Source organism: Elephantulus edwardii, unplaced genomic scaffold (genome assembly GCF_000299155.1).
Source record: "Elephantulus edwardii isolate Elephantulus edwardi_28Jun2011 unplaced genomic scaffold, EleEdw1.0 scaffold00002, whole genome shotgun sequence".
Classification (NCBI taxonomy): Eukaryota; Metazoa; Chordata; class Mammalia; order Macroscelidea; family Macroscelididae; genus Elephantulus; species Elephantulus edwardii.
The window spans coordinates 32747423-32771060 of NW_006399752.1; the positions used below are offsets into that span (position 1 = coordinate 32747423).

The following is a 23638-nucleotide window of genomic DNA, read 5'->3' on the forward strand; positions in this document are numbered from 1 at the left end:
GGGGCTCAGAGCTCGAGTGTGTCAGGACTGAGGAGGGCACTGGGCAGGCCGGGACTCAGAGCTTGATGTCAGGGACTGAGGAGGGCACTGGACAGGCTGGGACTCAGAGCTCGAGTGTGTCAGGACTGAGGAGGGCACTGGGCAGACTGGGGCTCAGAGCTCGAGTGTGTCAGGAGTGAGGAGGGCACTGGACAGGCCGGGGCTCAGAGCTCGAGTGTGTCAGGAGTGAGGAGGGCACTGGGCAGGCCGGGACTCAGATCTGCTGTTTGTTACAGGATCGCTATGGGTTGGACTCAACACGACAGCTAACAAGAACATGTTGCAATGTTCAAAACAGAACAGTGATTTTTAGGAGTACTTGGGTTCTCAAACGAGATCTCTAGAATCCGTGGTTTCTCTGTTGTGCTTCTGGTCTTTGGCCTGGTACTTGGTGCTTGTCTGGGTGTCCTGGCCTCAGCTAAAGGCAGGCCCTGGACGAATGGGCCGGGAAGTCACTGGTGACTTGTCCGTACCCCCTTCCCTCTGACATGTTGACTCACATAGCCTCGGGGGCTGATCCTCACGCACCTCGTGCTCCTTCCGAACAGGAAGGCTCCGTCTGACCTGGGGCAGAGCGGACTGTGGACACACGGCTCCCTGGGCTGCCCCGTCTCAGCGCACCAGGTGGACGTACCAGGAAGGGACAGGAGTTGGGCAGTTGCCTGGATGGCCCTTTCAAGGACTGGCAGTCACCAGTGGGTTCAGTGTCCGTGTAGCGTGTAAACAGAGGCCCGCTGCTCTGGCTACTGCCCGCCTTCTCAGGAACGGGCTGTGGACAGACCGGACACCGAGCTGGTTTGTCTCAAGGTTTTCATTTAATGAAGTTTCCCTTCTTAGGGAGCCCGGGGGCCTAGTGGCAAGAAGGTGCGCTGCAATCCTGAAGGCACGCAGTTTGAGGCCACCAGCTGCTCTGTGCAAGAAGGCTGGGCAGTCTTCTCCCATGCAATTAACTGCCTCTGAAAACCCGCTGGAGGGTCAGCCAAGGGTTGGTTCTGACTACAGTACGTAACAGCAACAACAGTCTTTTCTTGCCACTTTTTTTAGAAGAAATGAATGGATTTTCACTGTAGAATTCACCATATTCTGGCTTTCACTGATTGCATCCCTGCAGCTTTGTCTAATGGCTTTCTGTCATCTCTAAATGACGAAGTAAGCTGAGGTCAGATCTTTCCTCTAACAAGACCCTCCACAGACGCCCTTGAACTCTGTCACATCTCCACAAGGTGCAGCGTGTATCTGCTTATCTCTTAATGTGATTAGAAGGTTGAGCTGTGGGATCAGGTGCCGGCCTCGTCTGTCTGTTGTAACCCCCCCAGCTCTTCAGCTCACGGTTTCAGTCAGTCGCAGGCAGCACCCACGTCTCTTCTTCCACTAAACCCCCAGATCCAAGCCCACTGCCGTGGAGTCGGTTCTGAGCCCCGCCCTCGGCCGTTCCGTGGGGTGTCTAAGGCTGGGCGTTTTAGGGGGTCAGATGGCCTCGTGTTTCTCCACGATTGGCTGTGCGGATTCAAACCACCCACCTTTACGTTAGCTGCTGATGCCCCCAGAGTTGTGCTCGCTTGTTTCTGGGTGCCTCCTGGGGACCCCCCTGGGCTGGAATGACACGCTCTCTCCTGTCTCTGCCCTGCCTGAGCCGTTGCTGCGTCCCTGGGCCTGTCCATCTCATGCGGATCTTTTCTTTTAATTTAATTTTATTAATTTTAACGAACATTTACAGAGATTTTGGATTTCCATACATTCACTGTTGTATTTTTCTCCCTGCCCTCCTCTCCACTGCCCCCAGTTCACACTTGTCTTTAAAAAGTAAAATTCCTTCATCAGTATACAGTCCCTCCCGCACGCTAGTGCACTCCACCATGCAACCTTCATTCTGGACTCTTGTCATAACCATAATACCCTATCATATATCACTTTTAAACTGTTCTCTCCCTCATCGGTTTCAATGCAGTATACATAATTTATCCAATTTTTCTCAGTCTCCCCCCAGCCCTGATGTCAGTCCCGTTCTACAACAGTGGTATTATGCTGTATTTGTCCTTTTATGACTGAGATATTTCACCTTGCCCTCCACTGTTCCAAGCAGGATGTCTCAGTCCAAGTGGACTGACCCCCCCTTGACAGCATGCCCAGAGTGTGTGAGCTGAACCCTCCCGCCTTTCTTTCACTTGCTCAGGGCCCTCGGTCAGAGCTGACTCCCCACTGAGTCTGCTGGGTTTCCAAGCCTGTGACTACAACAAGAGGCGATTGCTCTGACTTCCACCCTGGGAGCCCCGATGGCTTTGATCTGCCCGCACGGCTGGGCGTTGGGGCAGCAGCCCAGCTCTGTGTGGACTGTGCTGTGCTGGGATTTTATTTCTTCTTCTTGTATTTGCTAGAATTCTTCTTTGAAGAACTTCTCCTTCTTGACTCTCAAGTCCATCTCACACAGGAAAGGTGGGACCGATGCCCAAGGAGCACAGTGGATTGAGTATCCAGTGGCTCAAACCCAGTGTGCAGGCCAGAGCTGTGGCAGTCTGCCCCGTTAATATTCACGGCCTCAGGAACCCTGGGCAGCTCCGCCCCGTCCTGCAGGACTGCTGAGTTGCAAGAGGTTCACTCGCTCTGGCTGTTCCTTGCAGTGGAGTGGTCCACAGGGGCCTGCACTGCTGGTCCCAAGGCAGCGGCTCCTGAGTGGTTACAATCCACCAGCGGTTCCAGGGGAGAGAGGGAGGTAGGCAGTCTCTTCCTGTGCAGCTGACTGCCTCTGAAAACCCCCGGGAGGCCCCACAATGCACTGGTTCGAATTTGACAGCAGTGAGAGACCACCTAGCTTTAGAATGATGAGGTCAGCTCCAGAATCCATTGATTTACATGCATTTTGAAGGGTCTGAGATATTCTCACACACAGCCATCACTCACTCTTCTTTCCGTTGCTCAGAACCCCCACTTGGGAAGTGGAAACCCCTTCGGGCTGTCTCCTGGGCCCACTGGTCTGTCCTCAGACTTCACACAGCTCCCCTGCTCTCTCCCATGAATGACAAGATGGCCCGGGTCCCTTCCGCATCTCCTGCCTAGGCATGGACACAGCATTTGTCCAAGGTGCTCCTGTCCCCGTGGTCCTTGAGGCACTGATACCAGCATAGCTCTGACTTCTTACCCCGCAGCTCTCTCTGCATCTGCCATCATTCCAAACATACCTGACCGCGGCCGGGACTCCCCCTCCACCTTTTTGTTGGTTTTCCTACAATCAGGCTGCTTCTCGAAGTGTGGGCATCACAAACCTACTTCGTAGAAAAATGAAAATCAAGCAAACAACAATCCAACATTTGAGGCTTAGTTGTAAACGTCTTTAGACCAGAAATCTGAATCCTCTGCCTGAAAAGTCAGTGGCTTTTCTTACCAAACCGTGTGCCTGTTTGTAGGGAATTTATGTCCTGGGGTTTTGTGGAGACCCTGTGAGACATAGTAGGAAAAGCAGCAGGAAACTGCTGATAGAACAACTGTACAGAGTCCTAGAAACTCATGGGGTGAATGTACCCCCCAAACATGAGCTGGAATCCTCACCCACTGCATGTATCTGTTGTTGTTGTTGTTATATGCCCTCAAGTCACCTGCGCCTCATACTGGCCCCTTGCACAACAGCTCTGAACCCTGTCCTATCCCCTGTCTCCATCACACCTACTGTCATTACCCCAGTCACTGTGTCAACCCATCTCGCCCAGGGTCTCCCTCTCCTGTGCTGTCCCTCCACCCTTCCAAACACGGTGTCCTTTTCCAAGGACTGGTCCCTCCTGGCCATGTGCCCAAAGTATGTGAGACAGAGCTTCAAAATTCTTGCCTTCAGAGAGCAACTTGGTTTCACCCTCTCCAGGACAGACTTGTTTGTTTTCTTGGCAGTCCTTGGTATGTTCAGTACTCTCCAGCACCACAACTCAAAGGCATCGATTCTTCATCTATCATCTATCATCTTCATCTGTCATCTATCATCCTTAGTCACTGTCCAGCTCTCTGATGCATAGCGAGTAATTGTGAAGACCATGGCCCAGATCAGGTGCACCTTAGTCTCCGGACTGACATCATTGCTCTTTAGCACTCTAGAGAGGTCCCTGACAGCAGGTTTTCTCCACGTAATTTGTCTTTTAATTTCCTGAACGCTGGTGTGAAGAGTGTTGATTGTGGAGCCGAGCAAGCTGTAATTGTTAACAACTTCAATCTCTTCTCCATCCATCCTGGTGCTTCCCATTGGCCCAGTGGTGAGAATCTTTGTCTTCTCGATGTTGAGCTTGAATCCATATTGAAGACTACAGTCCTTGACCTTCTGCAGCAAGTATTTCAGGCCTTGTTCCTTTTTGGCACGCAAAGTTATGTCATCTGCATAATGCACAGTTGTTGATGAGTCTTCCTCCATAGTCTTCCTCATAAAGCCCACCCTCTCGAGTGATCTGTTCCACATATAGATTAGTGAGGTATGGATACAAGATACGTCCCTGACATTCTCCTATCCCAGTTTTGAACAATACAGTGTTTACTTGCTTTGTTCTGATGATTGCTCCCTGGTCCAAGTATTGGTTACTATATTTGACAAGAGCACCATCAGGTGTTCTGGGATTCCCATTCTTCTCAGAGTCAGCCACAGTTTGTTGTGATCCACACAAACACCTTTGCATAGTCAGTGAAGCACAGACATTCCTCTGGTGCTCTCTGCTTTCAGCCGAGATCCATCTGACATCAGCTATGATGTCCCTAATGCTACAGCCTCTTCTAAACCCAGCTTGTATTTCCGGTGGTTCTCTGTCAATGTACTATTCCAGCTGTTTTTGGATAATCTTTGGCAGGATTTTGCTTGCGTATAGTATTAGTGATATTGTTCGATAATTTCCACTCTCTGTTGGATCCCCTTTTTTGGGTATGGTAATAAATATGGGTCCCTTCCACCCAGTTGGCGAGATAGCTGTCGTCCAGATCGTGTGGTATAGCCTGGTGCGAATGTCCAGGGAAGCATCTGTTTGTTGAAATATGTCACTTGGTATTCTGTCAATTCCTGCGGCTTTGGTTTTTGCCAATTCCTTCAGAACAGTCATCACTATTGCCTCCTGATCATATGTTGTTTCATAAAATTCTTCTGTGTCGGCCCGTTCTTTTTGGTACCGTGACTCTGTGTACTCTTTCCATCTTCCTTTGGTGCTTCCTGGGTTGTGGGTTGTTCAACATTCTGCCCACAGCATCCTTAAGTATTGCCACTTGAGGCTTAAATTTGTTCTTCAGTTCCTTCAGCTGAAAAAAACAAATGCCAAGCGAGTTTGTCCTTTTTGATTTTTTGACTCCAGCTCTTTTACAATACTTTGCTTTGTCTTCCTGAGCTGCCCTTTGAAATCATCTGTTCATTAGAAAAGCGTCTTTCTTTTAATGAGACGATGCCTGTGCAGAGACTCCCAACCCAGTGTCACGTGGCAACGTCAGACCCCGTACAGTCTGTGTCCTGGGTCCCCAGGAGTCGGCGTGCCCGGACAGCAGACCCTCCCCTTGAGGCTGGGACCCCTGCCTGCCCGGTCCCGTACACCCTCCAGCTCTCCCGAGTGGCTGTATTCCAGGCATGGCATGTGTGTCACGTTCCTTTCATTGGAAAATCTCTTCTGATGGTGCTTTGTTGCTGGATTTTGCCCTTAGGAACAATTAAGCGCTGTTTAACACACACACACACACACATAGATATACACACACAGATATACACAGAGACATACATACACGCGCGCGCACACACACACACACACACACACACACACACACATATCTTTTTTAGAAACTGTCTTTTAGCTTCATCCAGTAGCTAGGGAGTCACTTATCTTTGTACCTGATGAACAGGAAACTGTCTGCAGCGTTCCCTGCTGCTCTTTTAAAAGGTGTGTGTGTGTGTGAGAGAGAGAGAGAAAGAGACAGAGAGAGAGTATGTCTCTGTGTATATGTGTATGTCTGTGTGTGTGTATGTGTCTCTGTGTGTGTGTTAAACAGCATTTAATTGTTCCTAGGGGCAAAATCCAGCAACAAAGCACCATCAGAAAAAATTTTCTGATGAAAGGAACAAGGCACACTATTTTATCTTTCTTTTTTTTTTTTTAAAAAAAAAAAAAGCTTACTTGTCTAGAAATACTTCATTCCTGTCTCCTGCCATCTTCATCATCTCTGCTGGAACTTTTTCAGATCGAGGACATTCATTTTTTCCAGAAATGTTCCTTGGTGACAGCACCCCCTCTCTTTGAGATCATTTTCAGCTAATGAAGAGTGGAAGAAAAACGGTGCAATGTCATGTGCAAATAGATGCTGAGTAGATGAGTGGTGGTGATCGTGCTACCGAAGAGCTCAGTGCTGCCTGAGAATAGAACAGAAAGCAGGAAGGGGTGGGTGCATGGGTCAGTGGAAATGAGAGTCACAAGGAGGGGGTGGGAAGAGTGCAGTTACATTGTAGCACTGTAATTAGAGTTATCCAGCAAAACGTGTGTGAACCAAGTGGAAGCAATATGCTTTCTCAAATTACAGTAAAAGTGAATTTAAATGTAAGAACTCAGTGTTAGCAAAAGTCCTTGGGGGTATTCAGAAAGAATGGACCATAATTGAATCTTGCCAAAGCAGGGGTCTTTCCACCTTCCTTTGTTATTTCAAGAATGGTCGCTGCCCATCTCCTTCCCCTCCCTGCCAGCCCTCTCTCCCCACCTTCTGTCAGGCCACGCCTGGTCCATGTGCTCTGCAGACTGCCCAGCTGTCCATGACGCTGACCAACCGCCTTGTGCTCTCTGGCAGACCTGCTGTGTGCACACAGGATTTCCTTTCCATGGGCTTTTGAGATCCTGTTTGTTTTGGGGGGAAAGGACAATACTAGACTGTGATGAGACTGGATAGTAAGAGAAAATGCAGACCCTTACCACTGACCTGGTCTCATTGCACTCAGCTGACCCCACATGTTCTGCACGTCGGAGGGTGCGGCCAGCAGGCCTGGTGAGACCATTTTCCCAGCACCGTGTGCTCCCTTGCTGTCTCTGTGTCACATTTAGTCTTTCATCGCAGATTTAATAGACTACCGTGTAAACATAGCTTTATGTGAACTGAGAAACCAGAACATGTGTGGTTTGGTTTGTTAAAATCTTCTCTTTATTTTATTCATCTGGCACCTCCCCTTCATTGTCCCAGATGTCCACCTGTGTGATTCTAAAATGCTTCTCCTCAGAGCATCACTTCTGTTAAGTTCAGTTCTGATCAACAAATAGATGCCAAGTGCCTTGCAAGTGTGGAGCCCCTGGGTGGCCTCAGCAGTTAACGGGCTTGGCTGCCATGGAGAGGTTCTGGGTGACGTCACCCCAGTGTGACTCAGAAGGGAGGCCTGCCACTCTCATTTTGAGTGCTCACCCCGGAAGCCCTGTGGGTCCTCGGTCTGCCCTGTCACACAAGCGGTCACCTTGAGTCGGGGCCAGTGGCCCCTGGTCCCTGTCCTGACTTCCAGGAACTGCTCCACCTCCTGTCAGGGCAGCGGCAGCGGCAGCTGGGTCGGGCGTCCACTGCAGTCAGCTGTGTGCCCGGACACAGCAGTGGACGTCACCTCAGCCTGCAGCCCCAAGCACAGCCCTCCGCCACCCCCGGCTCGTGGCAGGAGGCTACATACTCCCAGCAAGCAGCAGCTGCCCCCGTGGAGGTCACCAGGAGTGGGAGGCAGCGCAGGGCAGTGGGATTTTGTGTTAAAGATCAACAGTGTTGATCGTCTTGTCAGTTGCTATGCCGACTGTGCGTCGTCTTTGATGAGGTCCATGTTCCAATCTTAACACCTATCTTTTAAGTTGAGGGTTTTTATTGTCTTTTTAAAATTTTGTGTTGGTTTGCATGTAACTTGGAATCCATCGTGTTTCATTCCTATACATGGAGCTTCAAACTTTCCTTCAGTAACATTGTTTAAATTGGGTTTGGGGACGTTTTCAACGTTGCTCTGTCAGAGTCCTTTGTATATTTGCACATCAGTGTATGATCAGCAAGTATTTTCTCCCATTTGTGCCCTGTCTCTTCTTTATGTGTAGTGTTGTTTAGAAGAGCAGAGATGTTTTTAATTTAGTGGAGTCTAATGTAACCAGATTTTGTATAAATTTCATGGATTATGTTTCGGGTTTATATAAAAACACTAAACCCAGGGCCCCACATCTTCTTCTCCCAGGTTTTCTCTGTTAGTTTTGCGTTTAGGGCTCTGGTCCTCTTTGAGTTTCCTCCCGCGTGGAGTCCGAGGCCGCCATCCTTGTCCATCGTGTGGTGGGGACTCAGTCCTTTCCCCAGAGGCTTCTCCACCTCTTCTGTTCTGCTGGCCTTTCTGGATCGATGCTTTCACTCTCTACGTCTGCAGCCCCACCAAGATTTACCCCAGTGAGGGAAAGATCTCATCTCCTTTTCTCCTTGTCTTCCAGCAAGACCACTGGTGCAGACCCTGCCTCTACGAACCACCGTCAGCAATGGCACCGTGTTACCAAAGAAGCCATCTGGCTCCCTGCCCTCGCCCTCTGGGGCCAGGAAGGAGACGAGTACCCCAGCCACCAAAAGGTAGGCAGAGCTGTCCGCTGCCGTGCTAACCCCAGCTCCAGCCTGCGTGGAAAACCAAGGATATTCTCATATCAGCCTTCACAGTTAGGGAGAGTCTAGTGTGGGGGGTATTGCCGCGATGGAAGCCAGAGATGTGTATCATTGAGCTTTGCTTGCTTCTCAGATTTTATCATACTGTCTTTAAAATCTCATTGGCTGAAACTGCTGTGTGCCACCTTGACTATTTCCCTACAATATGCTCACCTCAACTGTGGACAGAACCCTAGTGGCATCGTGCATGGCATTTTAGCTGCTAATCAAAAGGCTGGCAGTTCAAATGCCCCAGCCTTCACCTTTAGAATGATGAGGCTGTGTCCTCCTGTGAGGAGTCACAGACCTGGAGTCCAGTGGGGGCACAGACCAGGGGTGTGGTTTAGGGTCACCTGTGTAAAGAGGAACCCCAGACCAGTGCTTGGAACATGGCAAATTTCAGACCTACCTTCCCACCTCCACTGTGCACCTGCACACTTTGGACAAGTTTCTAGCTTGAGGTTACCCCTGTCCTACATACAGGCAGATCACAGCGTTCAGTTAACGTTGCTGCTTCTCATGGTTGTCCGAGGGAAAGGTCCTGTGTCTGGGCTGGGTCACCGCTCAGAGTGCACAGGCTCCGGGAAGTCAGATGGCCTGAAGGTTTTGGGCGGAGAAGACCCTAGAGTCTGCAGTAGCTCACGGCCACAGGCCCGCGGGGAGACGTGAGCCTGGAGTACGAGGCTGCCCAGCGGCTGCAGGACCTGGTGGGGACGCGCTGGACCTTGGCACGGAAACCCCCGCCGTGCCCTCCATGTCCACGCGCTGGGCCTCATGCACCTCTGGTTTGAGTTCAAGGACATTGGTTTTTTGTGGCTCTTGAGAACTTTAAAATGAGATTCTGAGCCTGCTCTCAATTCCACTTACTACTTATTGGAATCATTTTTATTTATAATCAACACTAGTTGACCTTGTGGATTCGGACTGGCTGATAAGGACGTTCTTTATATTCATCTACATGTCCTGAGATTGATAACGCTGGCTTGCTTACGTAGCAGGTAGTTAAAGAAGAGTGAGATTCTCTGTCTCCTTAAAAAATAAAAGAACATCATAATTTGACCTTTTATATATTTAGAATGTGAAAAAAAATTTAATTTTTTTGGAAATTTTTTTTAAGATAAAAACTATGAAAATTAAAATGCAGCCATCAGGGGACTTTGTACCTCTGGGTTCACTTGCTTCTGCCTTGGAGCGGTGTTTCAGCACCCCAGCTCTGACTTGAGTGCGGCCCTGGGTTCTGTCCCGTGTGACTTTGACTCAGTAACCCCCCTGCACCTGACAGACTCTTGCATGGTTTTCTGTGTGACCTTGTAGAATTCAGGGCTGTGATTGTTAGATTCCTGGGCAAATGTTCTTTTGAGCTGGACTGTCCGGAACGTTTACCCAGGGCAGGGGAAGGTTGGGGAGCGAGGTGCCCGCAACTGACCGCAGGAGGAGGGCAGAGCAGAGTGAGATGGGCCCTTGCTCACAGACGGATGGTGGGCAGGAGAGCCCACGGGCCGAGGTCCTTTGTGTATCTACATACGTCCCGCCGGGAGAGGCTCTTCCCTGGAGAGGGACACTTGTGAACACGGAGGGTCAGCAGAGGGAGATCCTGAGTCACACACACTGACACAGGACGGCAGCAGGGGCTCAGGTGTGTCAGATGATGAGAACGGCACAGGATGAGGCTTCAGATCCCTTGTTCACGGGGCACTGAGAGTTGTGGGGCACTCAACAGCACCTGATAACAATAACAGCAATGTATGTAGAGAATGGAGAGATCAGGGGTTCAAACCCGCCAGCTGCCCCACGGGAGGAAACGACCTGATCTTTCTACCCTTGCAGTCTTTCAGTCTGTAACTCAACAGGTCCTGTGTCGTCAAGACTCCTTATGCATCCAGCTGTCTGTGCTGGGTGAAGTGCGGCCAGCGTGCGCCTTACAAGCACGGGTGGTGAGGCGTCACCTTCCACGCTTCAGGCACGTTGTGAGGGGGCAGTATCCTTAGAGGACGACATTGTGCTTGGAAAGGTGGAGGGCTAGCAAAAGAGAAGACCCCCAGTGAGGTGGATTGGCACAGAGACCGCAGTGATGGCCTTAAGTTCAGAGGAGGCTGTGAGGACGGCACAGGGCAGGGTTCTGATTCCTCGTCCTGGAGTCGCTGTGATCTGGAGCCTGCAAGGAGTCGAGCTTCTGACCCAGAAGCAGTTCCCACCCGGGGGTGACTCTGGGAGGATGGCCAGCACCCTCCTCCCACATGACCCGCAGCCACAGGAACCCGCTGGACACTCAGCTGGGAGTCGACTCTGACTCGACAGCAGTGACTTTGCATTTTTGATTCTGAACAGGACCAAATACATCTCCGCATGCGGGCGGTGGGTGTGTAAGGCCACCCGTTAGGCACTTGGCTACTAACTGAAAGGCCGGTGGTTTAAAGCCTCCAGCCACTCTGTGAAAACTGGGGGGCTGTTCCTCCATGTAAACGCAGCCACGAGACTGCCCTGTCCACTGCCAGCGTGGACTTGAGGGCGTCGCGTGCTCGGGGGTGCACGTGCTCGGGGGTGCGCCCACTCACACGTTCAAGGCTGCTACAGACGGTTCTCACCTGAGAGACAAGTCAGATGGACTGGTGAGCTGCAGGGGAGAAGTGTATCGCTATCTGGGGTGACTCTATGACCAGGTGAAGCTGAATCCGTTTTCTTGGACTGGACTCTTCCAGAGATGTGAGTTTCCATCCTCATGGAAAACGGAGCATGAACTCGCCCACCTGCCCAGTGGCGGTGCACGGCAAGCCTGTGGGTCGGAGGAGAACTGCCCCTCGGGGTCCCCAAGGCTGTAAAGCTTTATGGAACTGGACTGCCCAGCTTTCTCCCACAGAGCAACTGGTGGATTTGAACCACTGGCCAGGAGGTTAGTAGTCAAGTTTGAAATCACTTTGCTACCAGCTTCCTTGGAACCCTGAGCATCAGCCTCAGACTGTCGCCTCGTGATAAGGTTTCTATAAATCCCTCGCTCAGAGAGAACTTGAAACCAAAGCAAGCGCAGTGTCTGCAATGCAGGATTAACACCCTGCACCACCTCACATCTGTTCACGGTCCTGTAAGAATCTCCATGTCAGAATCCAGGACCTGCTCTGTCGGGTCCCGTGTGGCCAGGAGAGGTGGGTTTGTTTTCCTCTTTCCCTGGTTTCCAGCTTAGCGATTAATGGCGGGGGACCCCCATTTGGAAATTGTCCAGCAGCCAGTGGTTGGCCTTTGTGTTGCCAATTAAGACTTGGGTCAGGGGCTCCACTGGGAATCCTTGGGAAAAGCTTTATTCCATTAATCAGGGGAGAGAAGCCGAAAGCCCAGGAGGGCGCCATGGCCCCTACCTTGCCCGTGGGGGTGCTGAGACAGACAATGGCCCGCATGTCCCTGCTCAGGAGGGGACAAGCGTCCACTCTTGTCCAGTCTTGCCGCTCAGAGCAGCGGGGTTGTGAGAATACAGGTCACAGAAGAAGCCTGTGGGGAAAGAATTTCTGTAAAGAGGGCCCACGCTGGGCTGGCACGTCCAATGCTCCCCAACAGGGGCCCCAGTGTCCCGGGAAAGCCGTCCACCCATCAGAAACGGACGTTTGTCACGGCACCGACGTCAGCGCTCAAATGTGTGCCATTCTTTTATACAAAATATGACTTTCTTTTTATTTTTTCCTGTAGCCTACCCCCTCCCCCTGATTTATACCTAAACAATGGTGAGGAAAATACTAGGGAAGTATATTCTTTTTAAAAAACATGTACTTGTATTCATGCACATGTGGCCCTAGTGGTGAGGCCCTCAGAGCTGGGGTGGATTCGAACCTCAGGCCTTTGGGATGGCCGTGTGTGGCTTCCAGTCTGCAAGCCCGCTGGAGGGTCAGCTGAGAGCACACAACAACGTCGTCCGTCAGGTCTGTGCGTTGTGATTTGAGGGAAAGCTTACAGAGCAGGCTGGTTTCCGCTCAGCCGTCACACACACTGTTTTATAACATTGCTTACAACACACACAGTGTAATTGGATCTTTCCCCTCCCCGTCTGTAATCTCATTGCCACTAAACCTCGCAGCCTGCCCCGTGCTGCCCTCTGGGCCCAGTCCTCGGGCAGCTGCCGTCTGTTGGCCGTACGCAGTGGGCCGGGGCGCTCTGGTGGCGCAGTGTGTAGGGTGCTGGGCTGCTGGCCACAGGCAGCGCCTCTCTGGCAGGGGCCCCACCAGCAGCTCAGCGTTATTAACAGAGATTCGGTCTCCTCCCGTGTGACGTGGCCCCACAGACCCATGGACGGTCAGCTGCATGTCAATTCCAAATCAAGGACAATGAGTTTTTGAGTTAAGATTGTTAGTCTAAGGAGTGGGCGGCCCCCAGGTGTTGTTAGGCACCTTCTGGGCCTGTCTGCTCTTTGATTGAAAGTTGACCCACCAGAGTGAGCTCAAGTTCAAGTTCGGGTTCAAAGGGTGACCAAGCAATCCAAAAGCCCTGTCCCTTGGAATAGGCCTCAACTCCCAGCGGTCTTGTGGGACAGAACCGCACTGCCCCAAGGCCATTTGGAGCTGGGACCTTTGCAGGCCCAGTCGGCCTCCGTCTCTGCCTCAAGTTGTAGCCGGTGAGTTCAAACCACCAACCTTTTGGTTAGCAGCCCAGCTTTTAGCCCACTGCACCACCAGGGCTCCGTGATTTAAGGACTAGAAAATGCCCATCTAATTGGCTTTAGTTTTAAACATTTCTTTCTAATGTATCTTTCACTTGGCCTGATGACTTGGAACAGAGGCTTTAGATTCACATTTTTAATCTGTTCTCAGTGACCAAGGATTGGTAGATTGTCTGTGAACGGGGAGGACCTCTTGGATTTTAGAAGCAGCGGTGGCCCCTCCCTGTGCCCGGTTCTCCTGGAATGACGGGGTAGTGGCTCAAAGGTGATGGACGCCTAGCTGGTGGATGGAAAGAGCACTGCATCTTCTTACCACTAAGACACCAGAGCTCCCTAAGAATTCCTTCCACAGTTACCTCGGTGACCCCTCTTGTCAGAAGTCTCTCATTGGCAGGACGTGTCACGCGGTCTTTCCAGTTGACCGTGCTGACTCCCCAGGGCCCAGCCCCCAGTCACAGCTGATGTCTGAGAAGTGTTGGTTGAGTGAATAGTTTTTAAAGTGTTAACCTGTCAGCTAAACCACCAGCTGCACCAGTGTCTGCAGGTGCACGTTCTGCCAGATTTCTTTTAGCAGATTCTGTAGAACCAACTCTTGATTTCACATTACATGGTGAACTCTGTGTGTGTGCCCTGAGTTTCCTCACAGTCGTGGTGGCCTCTGTGTGCAGCTGCTCTGTTCTCCTCTGAAGTGCTTACTGGGCTCAGACCTCCCATTCTCATTTAGCGAAAGGTGCGGCTGTAGGGTGTCCGCACACACCACTCCCCTGAGAGAGAGGCGGCCTCAGAAACGAGGGGCTGGTCCGCTGCGTCCTGTGAGTTAGAATCGACCCCACGGCACTGGGTTTGGGGTTTCTCGGTTTGCTGACGTGATGCAGTCTGTCACGAGCTCATGGACCCCTGTCCAGAGCTCAGAGAGGTGTTTTCCCCTCGAACCCACTGTGTGGGCACTGCCCGCTGTCAGGGGAAGGGGGCCCCACCGTGGGGACAGCACTGCTCACACACTGCCCTCGTCCCTCACCCCCTGTCCCTCGGATGTCCTGCCTTCAGTGTAAGGGGACTGCTGGTACCACTGCCCTCATCCCTCAGATGTCTTGCTTTTAAGGTGGATTTTCTGTCCCTCACTTCTAGTAACTCCTGTTTGACTTAAAAGCTGTCTGCTCTCAGAATGAAATGTCTTGAGTTTGTTGTTGTTTGATGCTTTTACAGTGTCACATGTTAATGGCAGTGTGTGAACAAACGCTGTGGGGAGGCCGTGGGCGGGGGGTCCACCAGTGTCTCTCTCAGGCCGAGGCGCCGTCACATGTCAGCACGTGGCTTGTGACCCTGAAGCTGCTGACGGTGTCTGCTGTGTGCTCCCTGCTGCTCTCATGGTTTTCTCTGCTTCTTCTCTGTGCTTCTCGTGTGCAGATTAAACAGGTCCGTGAGCCTTCTCAGTGCATGCAAACTGAATAGATCGTCACCCAGGTGAGGGCGCTTAGCTGCGTGTGTGCCCCTTAGCTTCCCCTAGTCCCCCCAACCCCCACCCATGGGAGCTTGCAGACCTTAGTCCCCTGCGTCTGTGAGTCTGTCCTGTCTGACCTCCTGTAGCGCTGTTTGTGACTGACGTGACCTGGCCTCCTGGATGTCCACCATCAGGAACCTGGACCTTCTGTGTCCCCTACACGGCGGGTGACCTCACCTACACGGCGGGTGACCTCACCTGGGTGGGTGGGGCCCGGGGCAGCGCAGCACTCACGGTGTGACTTCACCGGGTCACGTCACGTCCCGTCCCTGAACGTGTTTCCCCGGCTGCATGGTGGCATCCCGACCTTGTGTAGGAGTTGAGGTTTAGGTGAAGGCCTGTGAGGAAGCGAGCTGTATGCTGTCTGCTGTCTCCATGCCCAAGGCCCTGCGTCTGTGTTTTCACCATCGAGTTTGTCCCCACTCGTGGTCTCGGAGACCCTCCAGGGACGGCTGGAGCTCTGGGCTTGTCTTCTGCTCCCCTGGTCGGTGCCTAGCTGAGAGGCACCGTGCGTAAGAGCCTTGTGCCAGAGACAGAGAGACTAACCCCACTGTGTGCAGCTGAATGAGCAATGGTGGTTATGGCACTTGGCTATGAACCGGAAGTTCAGTAGTTCGAATCCAGCATCTGCTCCTAGGGAGAAAGACCTGGCAGTCTCCTTGTGCAGAGGATGCCCATTTCTGTCTGGTTGGTTCTGACTCAGTGCAGCTGTGCCAGACAGAGAGGAGCTGCGTGGTACAGGCCCCGGGACTGGGATCCTTACAGGTGCCCCTGCCTCGGCTTTCTCCTGCAGGGCGGAAGACATGTGCAAAACGATTGGCTTTTTAAAAAAAGTTATTTTTATTATTTTGTGTATGTGTGTGCCATCAAATTGGATCTGACTGGTACAGGAGAAGATTGCCCCTCCTCCAGGAGATCATCTGGTGGATTTGAACCACGTACCTCTGGAATTGCAGTGCAGCTTCTTGCCACTAGGCCAGCACAGCTCCCCTTGATAAGCTTTTTGACTAATAGCCAAAGCGCAGCCACTGTGCTACCAGGGTTCCTTACTGCTGAGGTCGTAACCCAGGGCCAGTGCTGCCCTGTCCACAGCCAGGATCAGCTCTAGCAGTCGGTAAGTTGGTTTAACTTGATGTTCTTCCTTTCGGACATTAAACACAAAGAATTTTAGAATCTTAAACTTCAAATCCTAAATTCAGGAACATGATACCCTCTTCAGGTCTGTAATTTCCTTGACCTAAAATTGAGCATTCTAAAAATTCACATTCTGACCTCAAAACACCCCACCCAGAGGCCAGTTGTAGCTCCTGGTGCAGGTCCCGCCCTCCCTCAGCCACCGGCAGGCTGCACCAGGACAAGGATTAGGATGGAAAGAACAGTCCTCATACTCAGCTTACCTGTTTCCTTCCCTTGCTGCTCACGCAAGAGGCGTTTTCAAAGCCAGCCCACCCTGAGGTTTCTGCAAACGCACAGAGGTGTTGAGCCGAGTGCTTAGATGTTAGAAGGGAATGGACTGACAATGTCGGCCTGGAGGAAGGAACAGACAGAAGAGAAGTGAGGGGAGAAGGGCAGGGTCACTGCTGAGGGGACTCTGAGGGGAGATTCTTCCTGAGGATGGGGACCTTCAGCCTGGGAGCCCCTGTCTCCCCTCCCTGCACACCTGTCTCCTTCTCACCCTGCACTGAAGCTTGGCCCAGGCTGTGTCCTTACCCCACGTCTCCTCCCCGCACCTGCTGCCTCAACACTGTCCTGGTCCACACCCACGCCGTCATAAGTGGAGTTTCCTGGACGCTGTCTCCATCTCTTCTCTCCTTCCTCACACGGCACTTTCCCCTCAGACCGGTTGGTAGTCCCTTCATTGACCACCAGCTGGACGTTGCTGTCCCTAGTGGTCTCAGAAGTGGCAGTCATTGTGTGTCTCTGCACACCCCTGCATGTCCAGGCTGACTTACCCCGCTGGACCTTCTTCCTTGAGCCCCAGCCGGGGAACACCACCACCCCCAGTTCACCTTTCGGTTAAGGAGATTGTCCTTGCCTGTGACACACACTCCTCCGTCCACATCACCTCTGGAAGTGCACACCGACGATGCGTGAGCAGGCTCTCAGGACCCCGTGGTGAAGAGCAGTGTCTCAGAGCCCCTGCAGGACAGCCGCTTGCCCACCATCCACCCCTCCCCAGCTCTGCCTCACCCCCCCTCCCTTGCGGGCCTCCTTGGCCACCAGCAGGCTCTTCTCCCCTGTAATTGCCACACATTCACGCCGTCCCTTGGATCTTTCCAGAAGTTCCCCAGCCGCCGGCAGCCTTCCCCAGGCCTCCCTCCCCAGGCCGCCTCTCCTGTTACACGGAGGGATGTTAAGCCCCACGTGGACACCGCCTGGTCAAGGCTGGCAGGCTGTTTATGGTGTCCACTGGTGCTGCCCCCTGCAGGCCGTTAGACCACAGCTCGACACTCCCAGCACCGTCAGCATCCTGGGCTGGATGGTTCCGGGGTGGGACAGCACTGTCCTGGACGCTTTAGCATGTCCAGCAGTGTCCCTCTTCCTTGTGCCCTGGAGACAGACACTGTGGCTGGTAAAGTGGAAGATGTGGAAAGGGGAGGATGGTGGCATGAAGACCGCAGCCGTGGTGCAGGCCTGCCTGCAATTATGAGGTGGCCCCAGGGCTGGACGGCGGTTCACCCTGCAGTCTGTAAGGCTTACTAGAATCCGAGCAACAACAAGGGATCTAACCCGGTCTGGGGAGCTCTGGTAGCCTAGTGGTAAGAAGCTGTGCTGCTATCCCAAAGGCATGTGGTTCAAAACCAGCGAGTGCTCTGTGGGAGAAGGACGGGCAGTCTCCTTCCATGTGATTTACTGCCTCTGAAAACTCACCAGAGGATCTGTTGTGGGTCAGCTATGACTCAGTCACACATGGAAATACAGCTTGGCCTAACCCACTAAATGCAGCCTCCTAGTGTGACAACCCAATATCTCCAGACAGTGCCACATGTCCCCTGGGGGGAGACCCATGGCCAGGAGCCACTGGACGGCAGGCCGGGGATGGTGGGCCCCGTGGCTTCCTCCAGGTCAGGGTCCTCTGTGCAGCCCTGAGCGGGCTCCACCACGATGGTTACAAGGGCCGTGAGCACTACCCCGACTCCAGGGCACATGGGAAGAGCGTGCACATCCCTGCATAGGATTTCAGAGGCCAGCTAGCTTGTAAAGCCCCTCGTGCCCCCGATGCCCTGTGGTCCACTGTTACACGCGACAGTAAAGTCACACCATGGTGTTAAAGGACCTTGTCATTCACGCTCCATTTCTAGCTCCATCAAACGGACCAGCTCTTCTGAACGTGTCTCCCCTGGGGGCCGGAGGGAGAGCTACGGGGACCCCAAAGGAAACCGCAATCGGACGGGCTCCACCAGCAGTTCTTCCAGCGGCAAGAAGAACAGTGAGAGGTAAGGCCTTGCTCCTGGCTTCTGCTGGTCGGGAGTTTGAGTCCCCGCTGTCCTCAGGGAATCCAGAGTTCCCTGGTCAACAGACACTGAGGCCTGTTGGTGGGCAACCATGGCGTCTCCTCGCCTGCTCTAGTCAGAGCCCACTCCAGTTAGAGCTCAGCTGGGGGCAGGGGTTATTTCGGAGGTCCCAGCGTGCATAACCCAGACCGGGGATGCTCCTCGGAGCTCCCCATTCCCACAGAGGGACAGCTCCTCCGAATTCCCACCTCTGCTCGCCACCCTGCTGCCTTTCAGCTCCTTTTGACGTTGGTGTTGAGGTTAGCAGCTGTGTTCTGAGGCCACGCAGGTGAAAATGTCTACCTTTAAGACTTTACAAACTGCTTTCAATTGAGTTCCCCCTAGAAATAAGAACCGTTTTTCATTTTGGTTTCATGAAATATAATTCTAGTTTTGAACTTTTCTATGAAGTTCGTTTATAATGGATTCTAATAAATACCTATCAACTTGATAGTGATGGTTTTTAATTGGGGAAAGTGAAGCAGTAAGATCTTAATAGCTTGTTACGTGCTTTATCGGTTCTAGCAGTTTTAAAAGGATATATTATGTGCATGAGAACAGTTTCTCTCTGTACAGCTGTCTAATGCTGAATTTTATGTTCTTTTTATACATTGTACTTTAATTTTACTCTCGTTAGCAAGGCTAAGAAAGGAATTTCAGCTTCACAGGCTAAACATGCTTTTTCTCCCCCCAAAAATGGTCTTGTATAAAGGAGGCTTAGTCATAAAGCAATTGATTCCAACCCACAGGCTGTAAAAATTCCAAGTTTGTAAATCCTTTTAATTCACTCCTATAAAGGAAATTGTAGCTGCTTTTCAGTTTTATCCTCAAACGATTTCTTTTACAGAGATAAAAAAAAAAATAACCCATCAACAAGTGCTTCTTCTACAGGCCACGGTCAATTAAAACTTGAAGACCATTGGCCTGAGGCTCGATCCTCTTCTGAATTCGAGATTAGTCCCTGGGATCAGAAGATTATGCTAATTGGGTGATAATACCATGGAAATAAGGCTGAGTGGTTACAGTGCGACAGAATGCGACTCAGCCTGACGCGGGGCCCTGGGCTTCCCTGCCTGGAGTTGGCCAAGTGGCTCCCTCGCTTGGCAGTAAACAACTTGGTCCCTTCTTTACACATCTGGCTTTTATTAAGAATTTCCAAAAAGAATCCACGTTGTGCAAACTCCGGATCTGTTTTATCTTTTAATTCCTACAGCTTTGGTTAATGTGCTGGGTAAATGTTTCCATGAAAGATATTTATGAAGGGATTTTTTTTTTCCCTCTCTTCAAAAATTGCCATGTAGGAAATTGTGATTTGGAACCAAAGGACTGGGAAAATGTACTAGTCATTTTCTAAAAATAATCCCAGCAACGCCACATGCTCATTTCCCAGTAAAGTCTCTGTCCCTTTGTCACTGTCGTTAGGGGTCCTGACCCCTAAAGGGCCCACATAGAACACACTGAGCCGCGCCCGGCTGTGCCCCCTCCTCACATCTGTTCCTGTGTTCCAGCTCGTTGTTGTAATCTCGTGCAAGTCCATCTCACTGAGGGTCTCTCCCTGTTTTCTCTGACCCTCTGTTAAACCAAGGATTGCATCCTTCTCTGGACACTCAGTGAGTGGGTTGACACAGTGACTAGTAGTGGACTCGAGTGTGTCAGGGACGCTGTGGATGGCGCAGGATAGAACAGGGTTCAGATCCCTCGTTCATAGGGTTGCATGACACGCAGTCAACTCAGAGGCCTGGCCCCTCCTGTTAACATGCCCAGAGGACACGATGGGAAAGCCTGCCTTCCTCGTTTCATTATTATTATTATTATTAATTTTAATGAAAATTTATAGAAACTTTGGATTTCCATTCATTCACTGTTGCACTTTTCTCCCTGCGCACCCCTCCCCCCAGTACACTCTTCTCTTTGAAAAGTAAAAGAAAAATTTTTTCATTGTTTTACAATCCCTGCCCCCAGGTCCACTCCACTCTGCAGCCTTCGTTCTGGACTCCTGTCATGACAGTAATACCTAATTGGCACATTCTGGCTGTGCCTCTTCTAGGACAGATTTCTTTACATCATTTGTACAAGGCAGGTTGTTGGGGAAATTTCTCCAATCATGATGCCGGGTTTCTCTTAAGAGAGCCCAGCTTCTGAAATTATTTGTTTAGCATAAACATAATTATTTGTTTAGCATACACAAGTATGATAAGAGAACACCACCCTGATGCTCTCTTCCTGAATTTCGATCCTACATTATCCCCTTTGTTCTGTTCAAACAACTGCCTTTTGATCTGCGTCTAGATCGAGTCCAGTGTGAGCACAGCTAAGAGTCCCTGCTTTCAACCACGGTGCATCTGATGCCCCTGGTTCCACAGTCTCTTCTGAACCTTGACTCTGGCAGTTCCCTGTTGATGAACTGCAGCAAACACTTCTTAATTATCTTCAACATTTTATTAGCGTGTGACATTATTGACATTGTTTGATGCTTCCCACATTCCATTTGATGCTTTTCTTTGGAACGGACATAATCTGGGTTGGCCAGGTGGCTGTCTTCCTGGTTTCTGAGCATAAACCAGTAAGCATTTCTCATGTGGGATTGCGTTTGCTGACACGTCCCAGTCAGGGCCTGGGGCCTCGTGGTTGACCAGACCTCCAGTGCAGCGTGGCCTGAGGGTTTCCGCTCCCTCAGTTCGTGTGAGTGGAGACCCTCGTCCTTCCCCCTTCTCTTGGAACTTCCTGTTTCCTTCCCTGTTTTGTCCATAAAATCCTTCAGTATTGCCACGTGAGACTTGAGATTTCCTTTCACGTCTTCCCCAAGCATGTTCAGCCCTGTGAGTTTCTGACTTCAGCTCTTTGCCGATTTCATGATCATGCTTTGCTTTGCCCTTCGAGCTGATCTAAATCTTCTGTCCGGCCCCTTCCGTCAACATTTCTTTCATTCACTTTAGCAAGTTTCAGAGGCTCTGCTGACACCATTTTCTTCTCTGTGACCTTCTGTTTTGTTCAAGTATGAGGTCTTGATACATCCCACACCCCTTCTGGTCTTCGACCCTTTGTGTTTAACGCCTCTGCTCCGTAGGTGAGATGGCTCTGAAACTGCGCAGGATGCACTCGGGGGTGTTTTCCCTCCCCTGAGCTCGTTCGTTTTCATTTTCTTCCACGCTAGTTCGCACTTGCTTGCATGCCGTTGGCGGGCAGCTCTGCCTTTGGCGTCCGGCGCTGCGTGCCTGGTGACTCAGAGCTTCTCCACTGTCGCGTTGGGACAGATGTAACAGATTTGACTCCCGTGTATTTCATTCAGCACGGTCCACGTGGATCATCACCATTTGTGTTGTCGATAAAGAGGTTTTTACAGTGCATAAGTCGTTAGTTGGTGTTAGGGGATTCCGTCGTCCTTGTCTTCAAGGCCATGGTTACTCACGGCAGAGCCACCTTTTTCCAGACTTGGCGTTTGACTCACAGGTATCACTGCAACCTGAGTGCATGTTTGATCCATTTGAGGCTGCAGAAGTTGATAATTTTTTTTTTCTTCCCATTTTTGGCATCAGTGGCTGGTGCCTAAATTCAAATAACACTCCCATTCGCGAATCTTCCTTGTGGGTCTGTGGATATGAACCTCTTGAGTCAGGGGAGATCTTGAAATGCTGACAGTGAGGCTGATACCATTCCTCTTCACATTGCCCTTCTCGGCAGGGAGGACTGACTGTGTGATTGTCCAGCATTAGATGGTCCCAGCCCCCGGTGACAGGATGTGATCTCCTAGCGTTTCATTTCATTTCTGACAATTTCAATTTTTCCTAGATTCATACTTCAGACTCTCCATATTTTCTGTTACTAATGGATATTTGCAGCTGACTTGTCTCATTTTGAGTTGTACCATGTCAGCAAGTGGAGGTCTCACAGCTGTGCCCTGGCCGTAGTGTTAAGACCTACGCTCAGGTGTCAGCTCTCCCTGCAACCATATCTGGAGTGCCTTCCAGCCTGGGGGGCCATCTCCCCACACTGTGTCCTGTGCTGTCCCTCTGTCCTTCCATCCCGGGGGGCCATCTCCTCACACTGTGTCCTGTGGTGTCCCTCTGCCCTTCCATCCCGGGGGGTCATCTCCCGCACTGTGTCATGACATCCACACTGGGAAGTTGTTTCAGAAGCAGCTCACCATGGCCTTCTTCCCATTCTGGGTTACTATGGAAGCTCCTTGGAAGCCGTCCACCGTGAGTGACCCCACCATGATGTACCCAAGCATCACTCCCAGAGTTACAGCAGTCCACGAACCCACAGTCTCCTTAGAACCCAGAGGTGGCCGAGGCCAGCCCAGCACCCAGAGAGTTGTGCTGCATACACCTGAGGAGTTTCCAAGAGAAAGTTGCTGCCTTTTGCCAGGTGGCTCCTGGCTCTGCTAGGGACGTTTGGGAGCACATGGGAGAAATCAAGCCGTAAGTCAGAGAGCGGGAGAAGCAGAGACATGGAGATCAGTATAGCGCCCCTGCCCTTCTCGGAGCCTCTCCGTCCAACGTGAGCACCCTCCTGGGTGCTTTTGACTTCGCACTAAACAGAGTGAGCGTCCCTGGGACGCTGGGTCAGGGCTTTGCAGTGTCAGAGTGCGCGGTGGGGAGGTGGTCCCCAGAATGCCTCTGAAACAGGGTGGGGTCAGTCATCTAGGAGGTGCTGTCCCCTTGCCTTCGCCTCCTGGTCTTGTTGCTCCAATGTGCTGCCTGTCATCTACGAGCTTGTCCCCATTTGGTGACTAAAGGCGGGTCAGACTGCATGCAGAGGGTGTGACCCTGGAGTGAAAGAAGGGCTTGGTTTGGACCAGCTCTGCCTCTTCATGGTGTCTCGGTTTTTTCTCTAAGGATTAGGGAGATTATCCCCAGTTCCCTTAAATCTCATCAGGGGTAAGTGGGCAACTCTTAGGAGGTCACCTTGCTTAGCGTCCAGTGGTCATCATCATGGTGGCCGGTACGTAAGAAAGGCCCGAGCAGAGATGGGGCTCAGGTGGTGGAGGGTGTTACATGTACTGCACACTGAAAGGTCATCAGTTCACGCTCACCAGGGGCCTCTGTGGGTGTAAGATGGGCAGCCTGCTCCGTGAGGTCCTGCTCCGTGAGGTCCTGCTCTGGGAGGTCCTGCTCCTGTGAGGTCCTGCTTCCATGAGGTCCTGCTCCGGGAGGTCCTGCTCCGTGAGGTCCTGCTTCCATGAGGTCCTGCTCCGGGAGGTCCTGCTCCGGGAGGTCCTGCTTCCATGAGGTACACAGACACAGCCTCAGAACACTGAGGGTCAGAACAGACTCCACACAGCGGCCTCTGCCTTGCGGTGCACTGGAGAGGAAAGTAATGGCTGATACTCCACGACCCCAGGCTTGA

At 51.6% G+C, this 23638-nt stretch overlaps 1 protein-coding gene across 3 annotated transcripts in view; it reads left to right on the forward strand.

Annotated features, from left to right (window-relative positions):
* The window catches only part of EML1 (echinoderm microtubule associated protein like 1), an 87675-nt gene that overhangs the window by 12663 nt on the left and 51374 nt on the right, over positions 1 to 23638 (forward strand). For 2 of the 3 annotated variants that reach the window (XM_006879067.1, XM_006879065.1), the window contains exons 2-3: positions 8454 to 8586; positions 18098 to 18232. In XM_006879067.1, coding sequence (XP_006879129.1) covers positions 8454 to 8586; positions 18098 to 18232 — 268 coding nt within the window. Of the gene's footprint in view, positions 1 to 8453; positions 8587 to 14701; positions 14759 to 18097; positions 18233 to 23638 lie in introns of all 3 variants that reach the window. The other variant, XM_006879066.1, reaches the window with a different exon arrangement.